The following is a 15,817-nucleotide window of genomic DNA, read 5'->3' as shown; positions in this document are numbered from 1 at the left end:
CTGACATCTAACTGATCCAGAACCAGAGCCTCATCCAGAGTCCGTCCTGGGACTCAAACACTGCTGGATCAGTGTCATCATCAATCCCAGGAAACTGCCTCTTCTGTGCAGTCAGAAATGGAAACCCGTGGTGGACTCTGAGGATACGGATGGTTACATCTGAGTGCATTTTGAAGAGGAGGTGTTGTTTCTCCAGAGGATGATGATGAAAAAACACCAGCACCAGTACAATGCATTGGGTCAGGTTTATACGAAAAGCAGGGGCTTTAAAAATATGTATATTTTTGGAGAGCTCTAGGCTAAATTAAGCATGCATTTTTTTTAATTGGTGTCAAAACCCCCTAAACACAAATAAAGATATTTTTAGATAAAATCAAAGAGCTCCCTCATCCTCCATAGACAGCAACAGCCCCAAGTTGCTCAGAAACAAAGTCCGGAAACAACCAGGAAATCTTTTTTGGTATTTTCTTTTGGACTTTGAGGATGAGGAAGCTCTCAGATTTCAGAATAACTGATATCAGAAATGATCTAGGAGGAGTAAGGTGGTGTTGGAGGGCCTTTTTTCAGTTTGTGTTGTGGATGGATGTGTACATTACTAACACTGACCACTAAAGTAATTGTAGACTTCTATATTTCTAATATTATTTTTGGACAGCTCTAGGCTAAAGCATGCATTTTTTTAATTAGCATCAAATTCCCCTAAACACAAATTAAGATATTTTTTAAATGAAATCAGAGAGCTCCCTCATCCTCCATAGACAGCAACAGCCCCAAGTTGCTCAGAAACAAAGTCCAGAAACTGCCACAAGAAAAAAAATCTGGTACTTTTCTAGACTTTGAGGATGAGGGAGCTCTCAGATTTCAGAATTAATGATATCAGAAATGATCTAGGAGGAGTACGGGGTGGTGGAGGGCCTTTTAATAACAATAAATAATAATAATAAAAGGATTGATACACATAAACAAGTAAAGAGTGGTTAATGATGACTGCCCCTTTAAGCGATAGCATTAGTGCACTTTAGCATGGTTATAAGTTCATTAATATTAAGTTAATAAAAAAAAGTTACTGGAAAGTTGAGGAACAAAAACCTATTTCATGATGTGAAGTCACACATTAAAAACATGCAGGATCTAAAATAAATGATGTTTTGCTTCTCTTATAAATCTGACTTAATGCATTGCGACCCAGGCTGAAGTACTGGCGAAATCGGAGATGTTCAGAGTGCCAGTGTTCAACTCTTTCAGGGTTGATTTATTTAATCATCCACATAATGTCTGGAGAAACAACACATCCTCTTCAGATGATGTTTCCATCAATATCTTGGGAGTATCAGCATTGAAGAGGCAGTTTCCTCTGTCTGAGATTTGTTTCTGAATAAATTAAATGTATTGTACATCCAAAAATGAAAAGTTTGCCATTATTTACTCAGTCCTTGACTTTTTCCAAACTAGCTTGAGTTTTTTTTTTTTTCTGTTGAACACAAAATACGATATTTTGAAGAATTTAGCCACTGACTTCCACAGTATTTGTTTTTCCTACTATGGATGTCACTAATCACATGATTCGTCAGTATATCTTCCTTTGTGTTCATTCATTCCTTCAGCTTCAGTTTAATCCCTTATTTATCAGGGATCACCACAGTGGAATGAACAGTGAGATGCCACCTTGTGTTGCCAAAACAAGTGGAAGAACAAGAATTGTTTGGAGACATGGGTCGTCAGTGTTTTGTTTATAAATGTGCTGCAACGAAGTTTTTGTTTTTATTTCCCAGCTATGAGAGCGCAGCTGGACTCACGTGTGGACTACAATGCTTACGACAGAAATACGTTTGTAAGAAACTTTTCACAACTGGAAGTGGTGAAATCCAGAAATCCATTTGCCACTCGTCTCCTTTTAAAAAAGATGCGGTTTCAGTTGGTGTTGATTGTCATGTCACTACAGATTTGGAAAGTGAGCGATCAGTGGTCTTTGTTTATTATGATGGCAAAGTTAGTTCGTGTCGTCAGCAGTACTCCTTCAGTTTTTAAAGACATACCTTATTCTAAACGATTTAGTTACTAAGTTTACAGTACGTTAATATCACTACAATATTATGGACTGAAAGATCTGCTGTAAATTCTGCTCTCCGAATGTAAACATGTAAACATGGCAATCAAAAAATTACCGCCGTGTAGGATTTTCGCCGCATTTTGTGACAGGATAGTCTATAAACACACGGATTTCTGACGCTACCTACCCAGTACATCTAAGTTACTGAGAAATGCGGAGGTTTTTTCTCCCATTCACCATGTGGTATCAAACATTCCATTAAAACTACACTCTACCAGCAGTTCATACTCACATCCAATATCTCGTTTTGTCATGGGGGCACGCATGAAATGATCCTGAATGAAAGTAAAAGTGCTAAACTGCAGTTAAAGTCGACAAATTAATAATTTGGCAAATAATTTGATCACTGATGTCCATGTAAACACAGTCACTATCTTTTTCCCCTGCGTCTGTTTGTTTTGCCTCTGTGATAATCAGCACGTGCCCAAACAGAAATTTCCATTTTTATGCAAAACCATCCCTCTTTCCCTCCCCTGATACACCCATTTCCTGACTTTTTTCAAACTAGAGGTGTGAAAAGACCCTTCTGAGACGGGGGTTTCGTGGCCCTTTAATATTAGTTTGACAGACGAGGACTAGAATGAGGCTATATATAGAATCTATAGATCCTCTATTTGTGCTAGACATAGCCTTATTCAATTTAAAGTGGTACACAGACTTCATCTTTCCAAGGCCAAACTGGCAAGGCTCCTCTGTTGACCCTATTTGTACAAGAAGCAAGCAGTCCCCTGCTACATTAGCCCAAATGTTTTGGTCATGTCCCAGATTCTGTATTTTGAAAAAAAAAATTTTTTTATCTTACTCCAGAATATTTTGCAAAGATGTTTGTGCTAATCCCTTAACTGCTATCTTTGGTATAGTATATGAAAATAACAATTTGTCAAAAAGTGAATTGGACTGCATTGCCTTTACTTCTCTTTTGGCAAGATGCTTGATTCTAATCAATTGAAAACAATCATTTCCCCCTTAAACAGTGGGCCAATGATGTGTTGCATTTCCTTAGTTTGGGAAAAATTAGACTTAATTTAAACGGTTCCGGCAACCTATGTCAACCTACACATGACGGGTTCAACCGTCCATAGCGATGGCAAATAAAGACCAGTTGCAATAGCAAACTTGTCATGTTGTGCGGTAGAATGCCAAATTTGAACTGAATGGAGTGAGGACCTAATTAAAAATGCTTGACTCTGCAGTTCTCATGTTATATCAGGTCATTTCACGCTATGCTGAATCATACACATTACTTGTTTTTGATTGCAGCAACGATTTCAGCAAAAACAGTTAAATATGCTTAATTAAACTGCAGACACTGAATGCTTAGAATGAAATGAAGTTCACATACCCTGCCATACAGGTGAAGTTCGCTGTCAGAATGCATATGCTTTGCTTGTCGAAGATTACCCAGGCCTTGTACAGTCTCATCTGAATCTGGTAATCGTGGAACATTATTTCTTGCACATGACCACACAGAACAAAATTGTAGGCATGCAAAGACTTGTAGGCCTTTAACTTCTCTCTTGTTAAATCACTTGGAGTTTCTTTGAGATAGTTGTGTATTTTGGGCTGGATGTTTGGCCATTTCGTCTTATCCAATATCTATTGGGAGTGTGCTATCGCAAATGGACCTGTCAGACGAACACTATTCACTTTAACGTTAATTTTACCGAATAACTGTGCTTATTACTGGGTGACAAGCTGTTCTAATATGCTGAAAACATTATGTAAATAATATATATAATATGTAATCAATATAACTTATCTCCAATACAACAACAAACTCTGTACCTCATCAGATGTCATTCCCTCGCTGTAAATGCTAGCGCTCACAGTTTTTTTCTGCAACCTCGCTTCGAGTGCATCGTGAATGTTTACAAACCGGTAACTCTTCTATATGTTGTTTTGTTAGTTGTTGATTAATGAATGTATGTTTTTTTACTATTTAAATAAAAGAGACAAAAGAAAAAAAAAGAAAAGCTGTTGCAGTCACATGATTTCACCACGTTCAGCGTGTTGTTTATTCATTTATTTTAGTTTCTGGAAACGTTCTTTGCCAGACTCAATCCCTGTTGTTGTGGTCAACTCTGCTCCATGTTCCAAGTCCGCCAACAAACACACTGAGCAACAGGGCAAACTGGTAACTAAGGAAAAGCCGTCCACACGGAGGTAAGCAGTCAGCTGGTCTCATTCCATCCCACAGTGTTCATTTTAAAGACGAAATGCAGTCAGATGTACCTCTGGCTACATACATTGTGCTCTCTAGGAATGTATACAGGGGTTCAGATCCACAATGAGCCTGTGTTGGATCATCTAGTCATTGAAGGACTTTTTATTTCAGATGCAGAGCGACAGCAAAGTTGACTTTCATGTGGTCTTGGTGTTTCAGGAATATTTCAGTTTATTTACAGTAACATATTTTATATTATGTATGTATTAGGTTTAGGCTTCAAACTAAGCAGGAGTGTGTTCACATGTCGCATCTTAAAGGACAAAAGTGGTCTGCATATGTGTCATTATATATATTATTTCTACTGTTATTACATCATCATTATTGAAATCACTGTTGCTGTCATGACAGATCACTTTTACCATAACAAGCTTTATTATATTGATAAGATTATGCCCATGAATGCTAAATACTTTTTCAATACTACTCAGACTGTCATTGCTGTATATACTCATTCCTGTTACTTCCATTTACTTCTATTGCTGTTTTGTGTTTACTATTGTTTGATTATCATTATGTATATTCATATTAATTTCTTTGTTTTTCAATTTCATTAAAAACAACAACAACACAAGTGTCATAAAAAAACAGTCTGTTGAGTGGTGACAAATAATGGGTTTTTCCCACAACTGTGCATCTTTGCTTCATCTCTAATCGGATAGTGTTTGGTGGATCAGCACTCAGAACTGGCAACTAAAAATGCTTTGGTGAAGAGCTACGAAAAGCCACCCATTTTTTTCAACGACTTGTGCTTCCAAACACTAGTATTTATTTTTTCATGTAGCATAATAGCTTATACAGTATCTACCGCCTTGATGACAGGCAAATATATTTCAGTTCAGTAGAAAACTGAGCCCTCTTCATGATATAAGGATCATGCCCAACATATGTGGTTATTTTCTGCCTATGTCTCCTTTGAAATATGGTATCCAGAAAGTATTCATAGCGCTTCACTTTTTCCACATTTTTATGTTACAGCCTTAAATTCATTTATTTCCTCAATATTCTACACACAATTTCGCATAATGACAATGTGAAAAAAGAGTTTTTGAAATTGTTGCAAATTTATTAAAAATAAAAAAAACTGAAAAATCACATGTACAGAAGTATCCACAGCCTGAACTCCCCGCCTGGAATTTGCCAAAAGGCATCTGAAGGACTCTCAGACCACAAGAAACTAAATTTTCTGGTCTGATGAGACTAAAATTATATTCGTCTGAGTGAATGCCAGGCATTACATTTTGAGAAAACCAGGCACCGCTAATCACCAGGCTAATACCATCCCTACAGTGAAGCATGGTGGTGGTGGCATCACGCTGTGGGGATGTTTTTCAGCAGCAGAAAATGGAAAACTAGTCAAGATAGAACGAAAGATGAATGCAGCAATGTACAGAGACATCCTGAATGAAAACCTGCTTTAGAGCGCTATTGACTTCAGACTGGGGCGACGGTTCATCTTCCAGCAAGACAATGACCCAAAGCACACTGCCAAAACATCAATAGAGTGGCTTCACAACAACTCTGTGAATGTCCTTGAGTGGCCCAGCCAGAGCCCTGACCGAAATCCTATTGAACATCTCTGGAGAGATCTGAAAATGGCTGTACACCATCGCTTCCCATCTACAGAATTTAGGCTGTAATTGCTGCCAAATGTTATGCAAAGTCTGTGAATACTTATGTACATGTGATTTTTCAGGTTTTTTTATTTTTAATAAATTTGCAACAATTTCAAAAAATCTTTTTTCACATTGTCATTATGGGGTTTTGTGTGTAGAATTTTGAGGAAATAAATGAATTTAATGTATTTTGAAATAAGGCTGTAACATAAGAATGTGGAAAAAGTGAAGCTCTATGAATACTTTCCGGATCCACTGTACTTGTGCATTTGAAGGATGTCTGCATGGACAAGCTATTTAACGTGAATTAAAATGATGTAGTGAATAATAAATGACCAATCAGTATATTCAGACAGGTAAACACTGAAAATAAAAAAATAAAAATAAAAACCTCAATGCTTGGCTTTAGAAAAGTTGATCTAATTCACATGAATGTACTTTTTTACAACACAACCTAAATTTCTGTGTACTTACTGTATTTTTAACACACAAAACACACCAAACAGATTCATCACATACAGAAAAGCAAAAAAGTTATAATAATTTAAGCATTTAAAAGCCAAAACGGTATACATGTATTTACAAATTATGATGATGAAGCTCAATCCAAATGCTAGTGATTTCTTAACAAATACCAGGATTCAAAAATCACGCTTTTATAATCCTGTGCATTTCATTTCTGTGCAAAACTCTTAAAACTGTTGTTTAAAGTCGGGGACGATTAAATTTGGATTAAAACCTGCCCAAATTAGATTAAAAATCAATGTCCAATAAAAAGAACACTCAGCATTCTTTAGATTTGAAGCTTTATTTGATGCATTCACAAGTGCCATGCCCAAATCCTCGACTAAACAAGCAAATGTCCAGTTCATAAAATGTCGCTGTGAATGTTCGGAAGTCACATTGCACTACTTTTCACCTCCATCACATTGTTTTCCAAAGATTTTCCAGCCGCGCGCAGCTCATCTCTCCGCCGTGCAAGACTGCTGCGTTCCTCTTGCAATCGCTCATGAAGCTCTATGTAGCGCCTGCTCTGCTGGAACCTCACCTCCACTTCACCGTTGCTGGAACTGCCCTTCAAATCTGGAAACCACAGTTAGTTAGCGGTCAAGGCCAAATAACAGTGTCATGCATGCAAAGATTCAGTGACACTAGCGAATACCCAATACTGATAACATTATGATGTTGGCCTGCAATATTCAATAACACAATCCTTTAATCAATCATTAACAATAAAAAATGTATCAAAGACAACAACTAATAAAATATATATAAAACTTTAAAAACAACAACTTAAAAAATATATATATATATATATATATATATATATATATATATATATATATATATATATATATATATATATATATATATATATATATATATATATATATATATATATATATAAACTTAGGCATTATAGCACCATGTGAATCAGGGCTGCAAAATATCGATATACCAATGTGAGCATCTGCAAGTCACATCGCAGGATACGCAATGTTGAGTTGGGATTATAATTAACTAGAAATCATTGTTCAATACACATGATTTGTGAAATCATTGTGAATTTTAACCATAATCTATTACTATTAGTGTGACAGATTTTTACTCGGATGTGTTCTTTACACAAAATGTCACTTTTTACTATGGAGGGACGACTGCAGTGGCTGATTGTATCCCTGGTCATAGTAACGTATACTATATAGTTTGTATACATCACTTTAGACAAACTAAACATTTCAAAACAAACTCTAGCGCGATTCAACCAAACTAAACAAGGCAGGTGTGAAATCACCTTAAGGCTCCGTTTTTAGTTTTAAAATGAAAATGATCCACATCCACACTGGCGTGTCACCTAACGTTTCTGAAAAGATCTCTGTCCACACTATACTGCTGAAAACGCACATCTCATGACCACACACACACACTGGCATGTGCTGCAGCGTATGCGGAGGTCTGAGCTCAAGGCAGTCAGCATGTGCTTTGAACACATCTCCCCATGAACGAACAGTTCATCAAGGATCTACCCCTGGATCTCATCTCACTATAGCTGTTAAATGTGATATTTAATTCATCTTGTCTCTATCTAATGACTCTAATGGCTCTTTTAAATCTATTACTTGTTCTCAGGTAACGTGGTTTGGCTGAGTGCAAATATAAGTTAATATATTCATTCATGTAACCACGTACACTGATTCTGCACATTCGACTGCTTGCCTTTATTTCCTATATTGTATAAACTTATTGTACAATATAATTTTATAATGGCCATTATTGATTATTAAACTGATATTCAGCAAGAGACAGGGTACGTTTCATATTTTTCAATGAAAATGAAAGGAGGCAGTTGTGTTATAGGCTCCGTTTTGCTATAAATATGCATACAGTGAAGATGAAGGTCATATAAATATGTAGCTACACAATGCCTCAACGTTTTTGGTGTCTGTTAAGGTGTTAAAATCAAAATGTAAATAGGCAGTTCTTTTTATCATGTTTTCAGTTTATTGTAAAGACAGTGAAACAATGTAGCCTGGGTGATGTGAATGAGGTTATAAAGATTTCCATATCAAACTTGCAAAGTCTGAACTTGCAAGGAGAGGATGCAAGACTGAACTTTGTGCACTTAGCTAATATTGAGGGAAAAGCCTTAATCAGACAGGCGAATGTCTGCAGCTACTCCTCCGTTTTCAGATGTCTCCATTTTCCCCCATCCACATTGACATGGAGCAGCAGCGCTTTAAAACCAAAACTGTCTTTTTTAGCGTTTCCAAAAAGCTCCGTTTTTGGGGCTCGAAACTCTAGGGTAGTGTGGACGGAAGGCGCAACCGTAACAAAACTTATGCATTTTAAAACAAAAACGTATTAGTGTAAACAGGGCCTAAAATTTAAAGTAAAATTAAACCATTTAGAAAAAGAAATTATAAAGTTTGCTGCTTTAACGAAGATTATTTGTGTTTAATTATTGATCAAATGCTCACTATACAGTGTTATTTTAGATTTGATAACTGAATTTCTGTACCTCAATATTGTTAGATTTCACCAAAAAACAAAAAGCTTTGTTTATTTTGTATTTTATTGTTTTCGTGCTTTAATTTTTTTATATTTTTGGATGTTATATGCAGATGCACTCCCATACAAAATCATCCTAATGAATGTAAAATTATTAATTCTTTCCAAACAGTGACTCAAGTCATATTGTGAAATTATAGTCATATCACAATCTATATCGCAGAAATAAAAAATACTGCAATGTCAGTTTTTTCCATATCGTGCAACCCTAATGTGAAAGAATAAAACACGCAAAAGTAAAGAACTTTATAGTCTGCAGGAACTAGAACTGGAAGCTGAGACTTTTATTACTGTTTGCTGATGTACTTATAACTGAAATGGAATATTGGGTAGGGGGTGGGGATTTCTTTTGCGCATCATTCCCTCATAGCAAACTAATGGTAGGAGGGGCATGGTTAATATTTTTATAATATAGTTGCTATGGAAGCCCTCAGTCTAACGTTAACAGATGCACCGCCACTCCAAACAATTAGTCAGACTTTGATTGAAGATTAAACAAACAAACACATTTATCAGTGGCGCAGTGGCGCAAATAGCCTAGTGGTTAAGTGCGTTGACATATAGCCCCATGGTGCTCACGGCGGCCCGAGTTCGATTCCCGGCTCGAGGTCCTTTGCCGACCCTTCCCCTCTCTGTGCTCCCAATACTTTACTGTCTGCAACCTCTACTGTCCTTTCCAATTTAAGGTGAAAAACCCCTAAAAAATTATTATAATAATTTTTTTTAAAGAATAACAATGTGGGCTACCTAACTAAAGATTGTAAATTTTGGTTTCACACTGGTTTTAATGTTACCAGAGACAATGAATATTAAAATGCTATCAAATTCTTAACTCGAAATACATAGAAATCAGAAATTTGCATGTCATTTTTTTATTGCAGGTTCCAGATATTAAACTTTTAATCCACAAAACATTTAATTTTAGGACCAACATCACTATCATCAAAGAACAATCTTCCAAAAAGTCACAGGAATTGATATGCAAATTTGCACGTGATCACAATAATGTTTTTTTGAGTGAATGGCAAGTAATGATAACAGTAATACTTTGTTTTGATGGTCCCTTTAGACATTTTGCTGACTATAATTTTACATCCAAAAACTTGATTTTGATGCTCCCCAACACAACAGACATTCTTTAAAAATACTGCTTGTACAATTTAACTTCTATAAATCATAACTCTTACCTAAGTGGTGAACAACTGGAATGGTTTGGTGTGTGCACCGAATAGTGTAGTCCAGTTTTCTCTTAAAGGGCTAGTTCACCCAAAACTGAAAATTCTGTCATTATTTACTCACCTTGACTTGTTCCAAACCTGTTTAAGTGTCTTTCTTCAGTTAAACAAAAGAAGATATTTTGAAGAAAGCTGGAAACCTGTAACCTCCATAGTAGAGATGCGCGGATAAGCTGAAATATCACCCAATTATATTCCCATATTACCGATGTCCTGTTTTTGTTTGATATTAATTTGTCAATTAATGCTTCTGAAGCAGCAGACCTATCATCCCACTCGTCCACGCTTCACTGTTTACTGATTGTTTTTTGAGGGCATTCCACATGGTTCAGTTGCGCAATTTTGATTGGGCAGAACTAAAGTGTGCACACTCAATTGGCTAGTAAGACTGTCACACACAGATGCTATGCACGCATTTGCTCTTGACGTGGGAAATGAAATATTAAATATTTCAAATCGCAACGTTTCAAATCCCGATTTCGATTAATCGAACAGCTGTATTTCATACCTAGCACTTGATTCATCCTCATTAACCACTTCGCTTAAACACTTTCCTTCCTTTTGTTTTGTTTTTAATTCTCCCTTTTTAAGTTTCTCCCGGATTTGTTTCGCCTCCATTTCTGCTTTAACAAATGGACCTCCACCACACACGCATTTTGTTTTATTTTTATTATTATGCAAATTAAAAATGCATAAAAAAACTCATTTGTGTTTTAAAGAATGCGTTTAATTAAAACGAAGCAAAAATCATTAGCAAATAATCTCATCCACCCGCAACCTACCCGCAATTAATCATAATGTATTTTTTTATAGTCTTACTATCTGAGTATAGTCTGAGTTATATTCTGCAGATTATCCGCAGAATATAACTGCGCATCACTACTCCATAACATTTCATTTTCCTACTACCGAAGTCAATAGTTACAGGTTTTCAGCTTTTTTCAAAATATATTATTTTGAGTTCAACAGAAAAAAACTCATAAAGGTTTGGAACCACTTGAGGGTGACTAAATAGTCAGTAAATTAAAAAATTTGGGTATATTTACCCTTTAATTCAAAGTACAGTCTGAGTGAACACATTTTAGTGAGATTTGATACACTAAACAACTGAGTTTCGGGCTTCACTATACCAACACAGACATAGCCTATACCTTTTTTTCCATTTCCTGCAGTTGTCTCACTGACAAACCATTATTTGATGATATACTGTGCTGCCAGTGTCCAATTGTGGCTACTGAGGTAAATTTGGTTTTATATTCACACATTCATTCACTGACAACTTGTGACATGCTCCTTATATTGTTTACCATGGTACTTTAAATATTCGGTCTGAGATTACATGACTTGGAAACAACATTAACACTATTTATTTGACTGTGAACAATGTACTGAGCAATTCCATGCAAATGTCAACCTTGCCATGAAAAAAATTAAGTTTTCGCCAAAATAGTGAAACAGTTTCTGCGTTTTTTGTGTAAGCTTGTATTTTACAGTGCTTTAAAAATACTCAAAAATGTCTCTATTAATGTTTTTGAACAATAATATTTGGTTCACAAAAGTCACACAAGTGGCAATTGCACATCTGTCACATCCATAACGAAGCTTTTACCTTATAAATGCAAAAACGCAAATAAAATAAAATCAATCATGTTTGTTATATAGTCAGCCAACTCTTATCCTTTTGATTGGCATTGTTTCTTTGGGTAGTGCAGTTTAATTCACAGAATTTCTACTAAGTATGTGGTATACTGAAACTCACAGACTTTTTGTCACATCCATAACGAGTGTTTATTTTCCTCATTTAAAATATAAAAAATGTTTACAGTTTGATATTTTTCTGCTCCCATAACTCTGTGGTTAGTTGTTTTGGAAATATAAACAGATGTTTCAATATAATGTTAAAATACACTTTCTCTGTGAATTTATGTTTTGAGATTTTACTGCTAATGTCACATCCGTAACACTGGAATTGCTCATAGTATACTTTGATAGTCATTTGTTGCTGATATGATTTCACTATTTAGAACTGGCAAAGAATACTTTTCTAAAAATCATATTATTAAGGAATGTGCAAATATAATACCAACTTTACCTTAGGCTTACCTATTCATTCAAAGGGGGGAATCGGTGAAGTTTAGCTATTATTTTCAGTTTAGCTGACGTTATTAAAGTTGACAAAGCATAATCAGGGAAAGTATACTGATAACGTACTCTAAATCAGTTGTTCGTCTGCATCACTGTGTGCATTTATACTCTTATTTGACGTTATATATACTGTTTACGTCTCTAAACTAATGTAACGACAGTATAAGTTGTGTGATGCTGTGTAAAATGTTGTGGTTGAAATATCTTAGCAAAGTTTTTAAAGCCACTGCAGTGAAATATTCTCGTCAGTACCTTCAGCAGAAGTGTGTGAAACAGTGAACACTGGATCGTTGGGAAAGGCACGGTTCACATCCTCCATGATCTGCTCCACTGTCGGCGGATCAGGTCGGGTCGGCAGAACCATCCGCTTTTTGCCTTTGGAACCAAAATTCATCCTGACTGGAGAAGCACCAGCTCCAACTTTAAACAAAATGATTATGCTCTTTAAAAAGCATCAGTGTTTATGGTGGTATGACGAACGTACACTGTAAAACAAATCTGCTACTGAAGTACTGTACATATTCACATGTAGACTCGACTGTTTACAAAGCTGACACGTCAGAAGAAGACGAATCAGAGAAGAGAGGGCGGACTGTCGCCATCTTTCGACTCGGAGTAAAACAGCGTTTGTATTTGGGCATAGATATCTACACAAGATATCACATACGGATCCTGAGCATATGTCAATAGCGCCGCCACATTTGTACACTGCAGCAACCGCACTAGTCAAGACAGTGTGCCAACGTGAAGATGCTGGACTTTAGCGCTGTGTACGGGTGTAACGAGCAAACAAAGAAAACAAAGCACAAAGACAGAACATTTCTTTGGTAAGATTTCGTTTTTAGTTTTTTTCTATGTTATGAACTTTTGTGCTAAACAAGCCACATTATTGATGATAATACAGTCACTTACTGCACTGACCATAAGGGAAAGTAGCACCAACTTGCACTAAGTCCTTATGCTAGTTTTGTTGAATAAAATAAGCAAACTATGCAAATGAAATGTGACAACAAGATGCTGCGAGGCCAGAAACTTGTATTATTGTCGGCTAAGTGAATGAGTCGTTCGTTCGGAGATTCACAAACGAAAGAATACATTTCCATATACACACAAACACTCACTCTTTAACAGGAATGCCCGTGCGGTCACATATCCATCAAAGTAGAGAAGTGATGTAAAATTAAAAATTTCGTAGTTAAAAAAAAAAAAAAAAAAAATATATATATATATATATATATATATATATATATATATATATATATATATATATATATATATATATATATATATATGCATAATGACCACAGGGAAAACTCCCGATCACAGATATATGTGTATATATATGTGCATCTCTGGCTCTAGATGGCCACAGTCCTCCACTGCAGCTTGGTCCCGCATTCATTTCAAAGGAGCGTTACCCTGTACTAAAATGGCGGCTCTATTGACGGCATTCCTAATAGACAACAACAGGGTAGGCGGGGACATCTAATGTAAATATCTATAATATTTGGGGGTTCTTCTTTTTCTTCTTCTTCGGTCGCCACCTACTGTACTTATCGTGCACTTGGGTGATGGATCCTTATGTCTTTTTATTTGGGGGTTAGGATCATAGACATTATATAATAGATAGACGCCTCGTGAGCCGCTGGATGGTATATATAGCGTACTATTATAATAATGCGTGATTCATTACTTTTTGTTAACTGTTATAGAACTGTAAGAAAAAAGAGGATTCCAGCACTATTTTTGATGAAGGAGATACATTGATAATACATCTATCTTTATAACATAAAATTACATGTCTTCGCTTTCTTACTTCTGGGTAACTGGAGTTTTTCACACCATTCAATTATATTCAGCTTATAAATATAAGCGCTATTGGATTTTATATTGGAGAAAATGGCAGCTCTTCTGTTCAGTTGCATCATTTTCCTTCGGCTTAATCATCAGGGGTCACCATAGTGGAATGAACCGCTAACTTTTTCAGCATATGTTTTACACAGCGGATGCCCTTCCAGCTGCAACCCAGTACTGGGAAACACCAATACACTACGGCCAATTTAGTTTATTCAATTCACCTATAGCGCATGTCTTTGGACTGTGGGGGAAACCGGAGCACTTGGAGGAAACCCACACCAACATGGGGAGAACATGCAAACTTCACACAGAAATGCCAACTGACCCAGTTGGGACTCGAACCAGTGACCCTCTTGCTGTGAGGCAACAGTGCTAACCACTGAGCCACAGTGCTGCCCAAAATTTGAGTTAACAGTGTTAATTATTTAAATTAGGCCAACTTATTGGATAGACTTAATTCAGTTTTATTTGACAAAACCAACCCTGCTTTAAAAATCAGCATCTGCTGGTAAAGTTTTGGTGCTGGTCTTGCTGGTTTTAATCTAAGACCAGCATTGAAACCAACACTACCAGACCAGCACTGAGAACAGCATATTAGCATCAAAACATACCTTACCAGCATATGCTGTTTGTTTTTCAGCAGGGAAATAAAGTTGCTTACTGGTGGAATAATCTTCCCATTCCCACACGGACTGCGGTTTCACTGGTATCTTTCACATAAAAACCAAAAACGCATCTCTTCTGAGAGCACCTTAACCCAGGTGAATAAAACCAAGACCACGTTTAAAGCACTTTCTCTCTCCCTCCCTAAAAAAGCACTTTAACTCTAGCAGTAAATTCTTTGAGCACAAGCAAGTTACTTTGTATAACCAGCACTTCTTGTGTGCATTGCTTATTCTTGTTGAATCGCTGAATCTTCTCAATTGTAAGTCACATTGGACAAAAGCATCTGCTAAATAACCAAATGTAAATGTAATCAATTCTACAAGTCTTTTAATTGAGGAACACATAAACAATTCAATTGAAAGTCTGAAGAAACTTTTAATTAGAATATTAGTATTACATCCCTGCAGATACAATAAATGCAAATTGTTGCTACATGATAAACAAAATATCATCCGCTGAATGTCTTGTTTTTCTATTTGGTTATATTTAAAGGAATAGTTCAGCCAACTGATTTTAAACCGTTATAAGTTTCTTTCTTCTGTTGGACACAAAAGAAGATATTTTTTGAAGAATGCAGGTTGCTGGTACCTGTTGAAGTCAAAGGGTGCCAACTATCAGCATTTCAAAAATATATTCTATTTGAAAGAACTCAAATTTTTTGAACATGTGAAGTGTGCATAAATGATGACAGAATTTAGATTTTTGGCTGAACTATCTCTTTAAATGCCAGTGGATGAACTGATATGGGCAGTGTACAAACAATGACTTCCAAGCAATTGTGTTGAGGACACTTACAGATTCTAATTATAAGCAAATATACTGTGTATCCAGAAAGTATTCATAGCGCTTCACTTTTTCCACATTTTTTTGTTACAGCCTTGTTCTAAATGGATTA

General features: G+C 36.1%; 1 protein-coding gene across 1 annotated transcript; it reads right to left on the bottom strand.

The window, feature by feature from the left end:
* Positions 1–6,739: 6,739 nt before the first annotated feature.
* c11h19orf25 (chromosome 11 C19orf25 homolog) lies at positions 6,740–12,950 on the bottom strand. The gene is made up of 2 exons (XM_056468306.1): positions 12,652–12,950; positions 6,740–7,033 (listed from the first exon to the last, which is right to left on the bottom strand). The coding sequence occupies exons 1-2, from the start codon at positions 12,791–12,793 to the stop codon at positions 6,849–6,851; spliced, it is 327 nt and encodes a 108-aa protein (XP_056324281.1). The 5' UTR covers positions 12,794–12,950; the 3' UTR covers positions 6,740–6,848.
* Positions 12,951–15,817: the final 2,867 nt, after the last annotated feature.

Source organism: Danio aesculapii, chromosome 11 (genome assembly GCF_903798145.1).
Source record: "Danio aesculapii chromosome 11, fDanAes4.1, whole genome shotgun sequence".
Taxonomy (NCBI): domain Eukaryota; kingdom Metazoa; phylum Chordata; class Actinopteri; order Cypriniformes; family Danionidae; genus Danio; species Danio aesculapii.
Note: the sequence above shows the minus strand (reverse complement) of the source record. Positions and strands in the feature narration are given on the sequence as shown.

Excerpts from the sequence above, each read along its gene's own strand:
- c11h19orf25 (XM_056468306.1), bottom strand. The coding sequence starts at position 12,793 with ATGAATTTTGGTTCCAAAGGCAAAAAGCGGATGGTTCTGCCGACCCGA. Across the intron at positions 7,034-12,651 it reads TTCACACACTTCTGCTGAAG|ATTTGAAGGGCAGTTCCAGC; the intron begins GTACTGACGAGA and ends TGTGGTTTCCAG.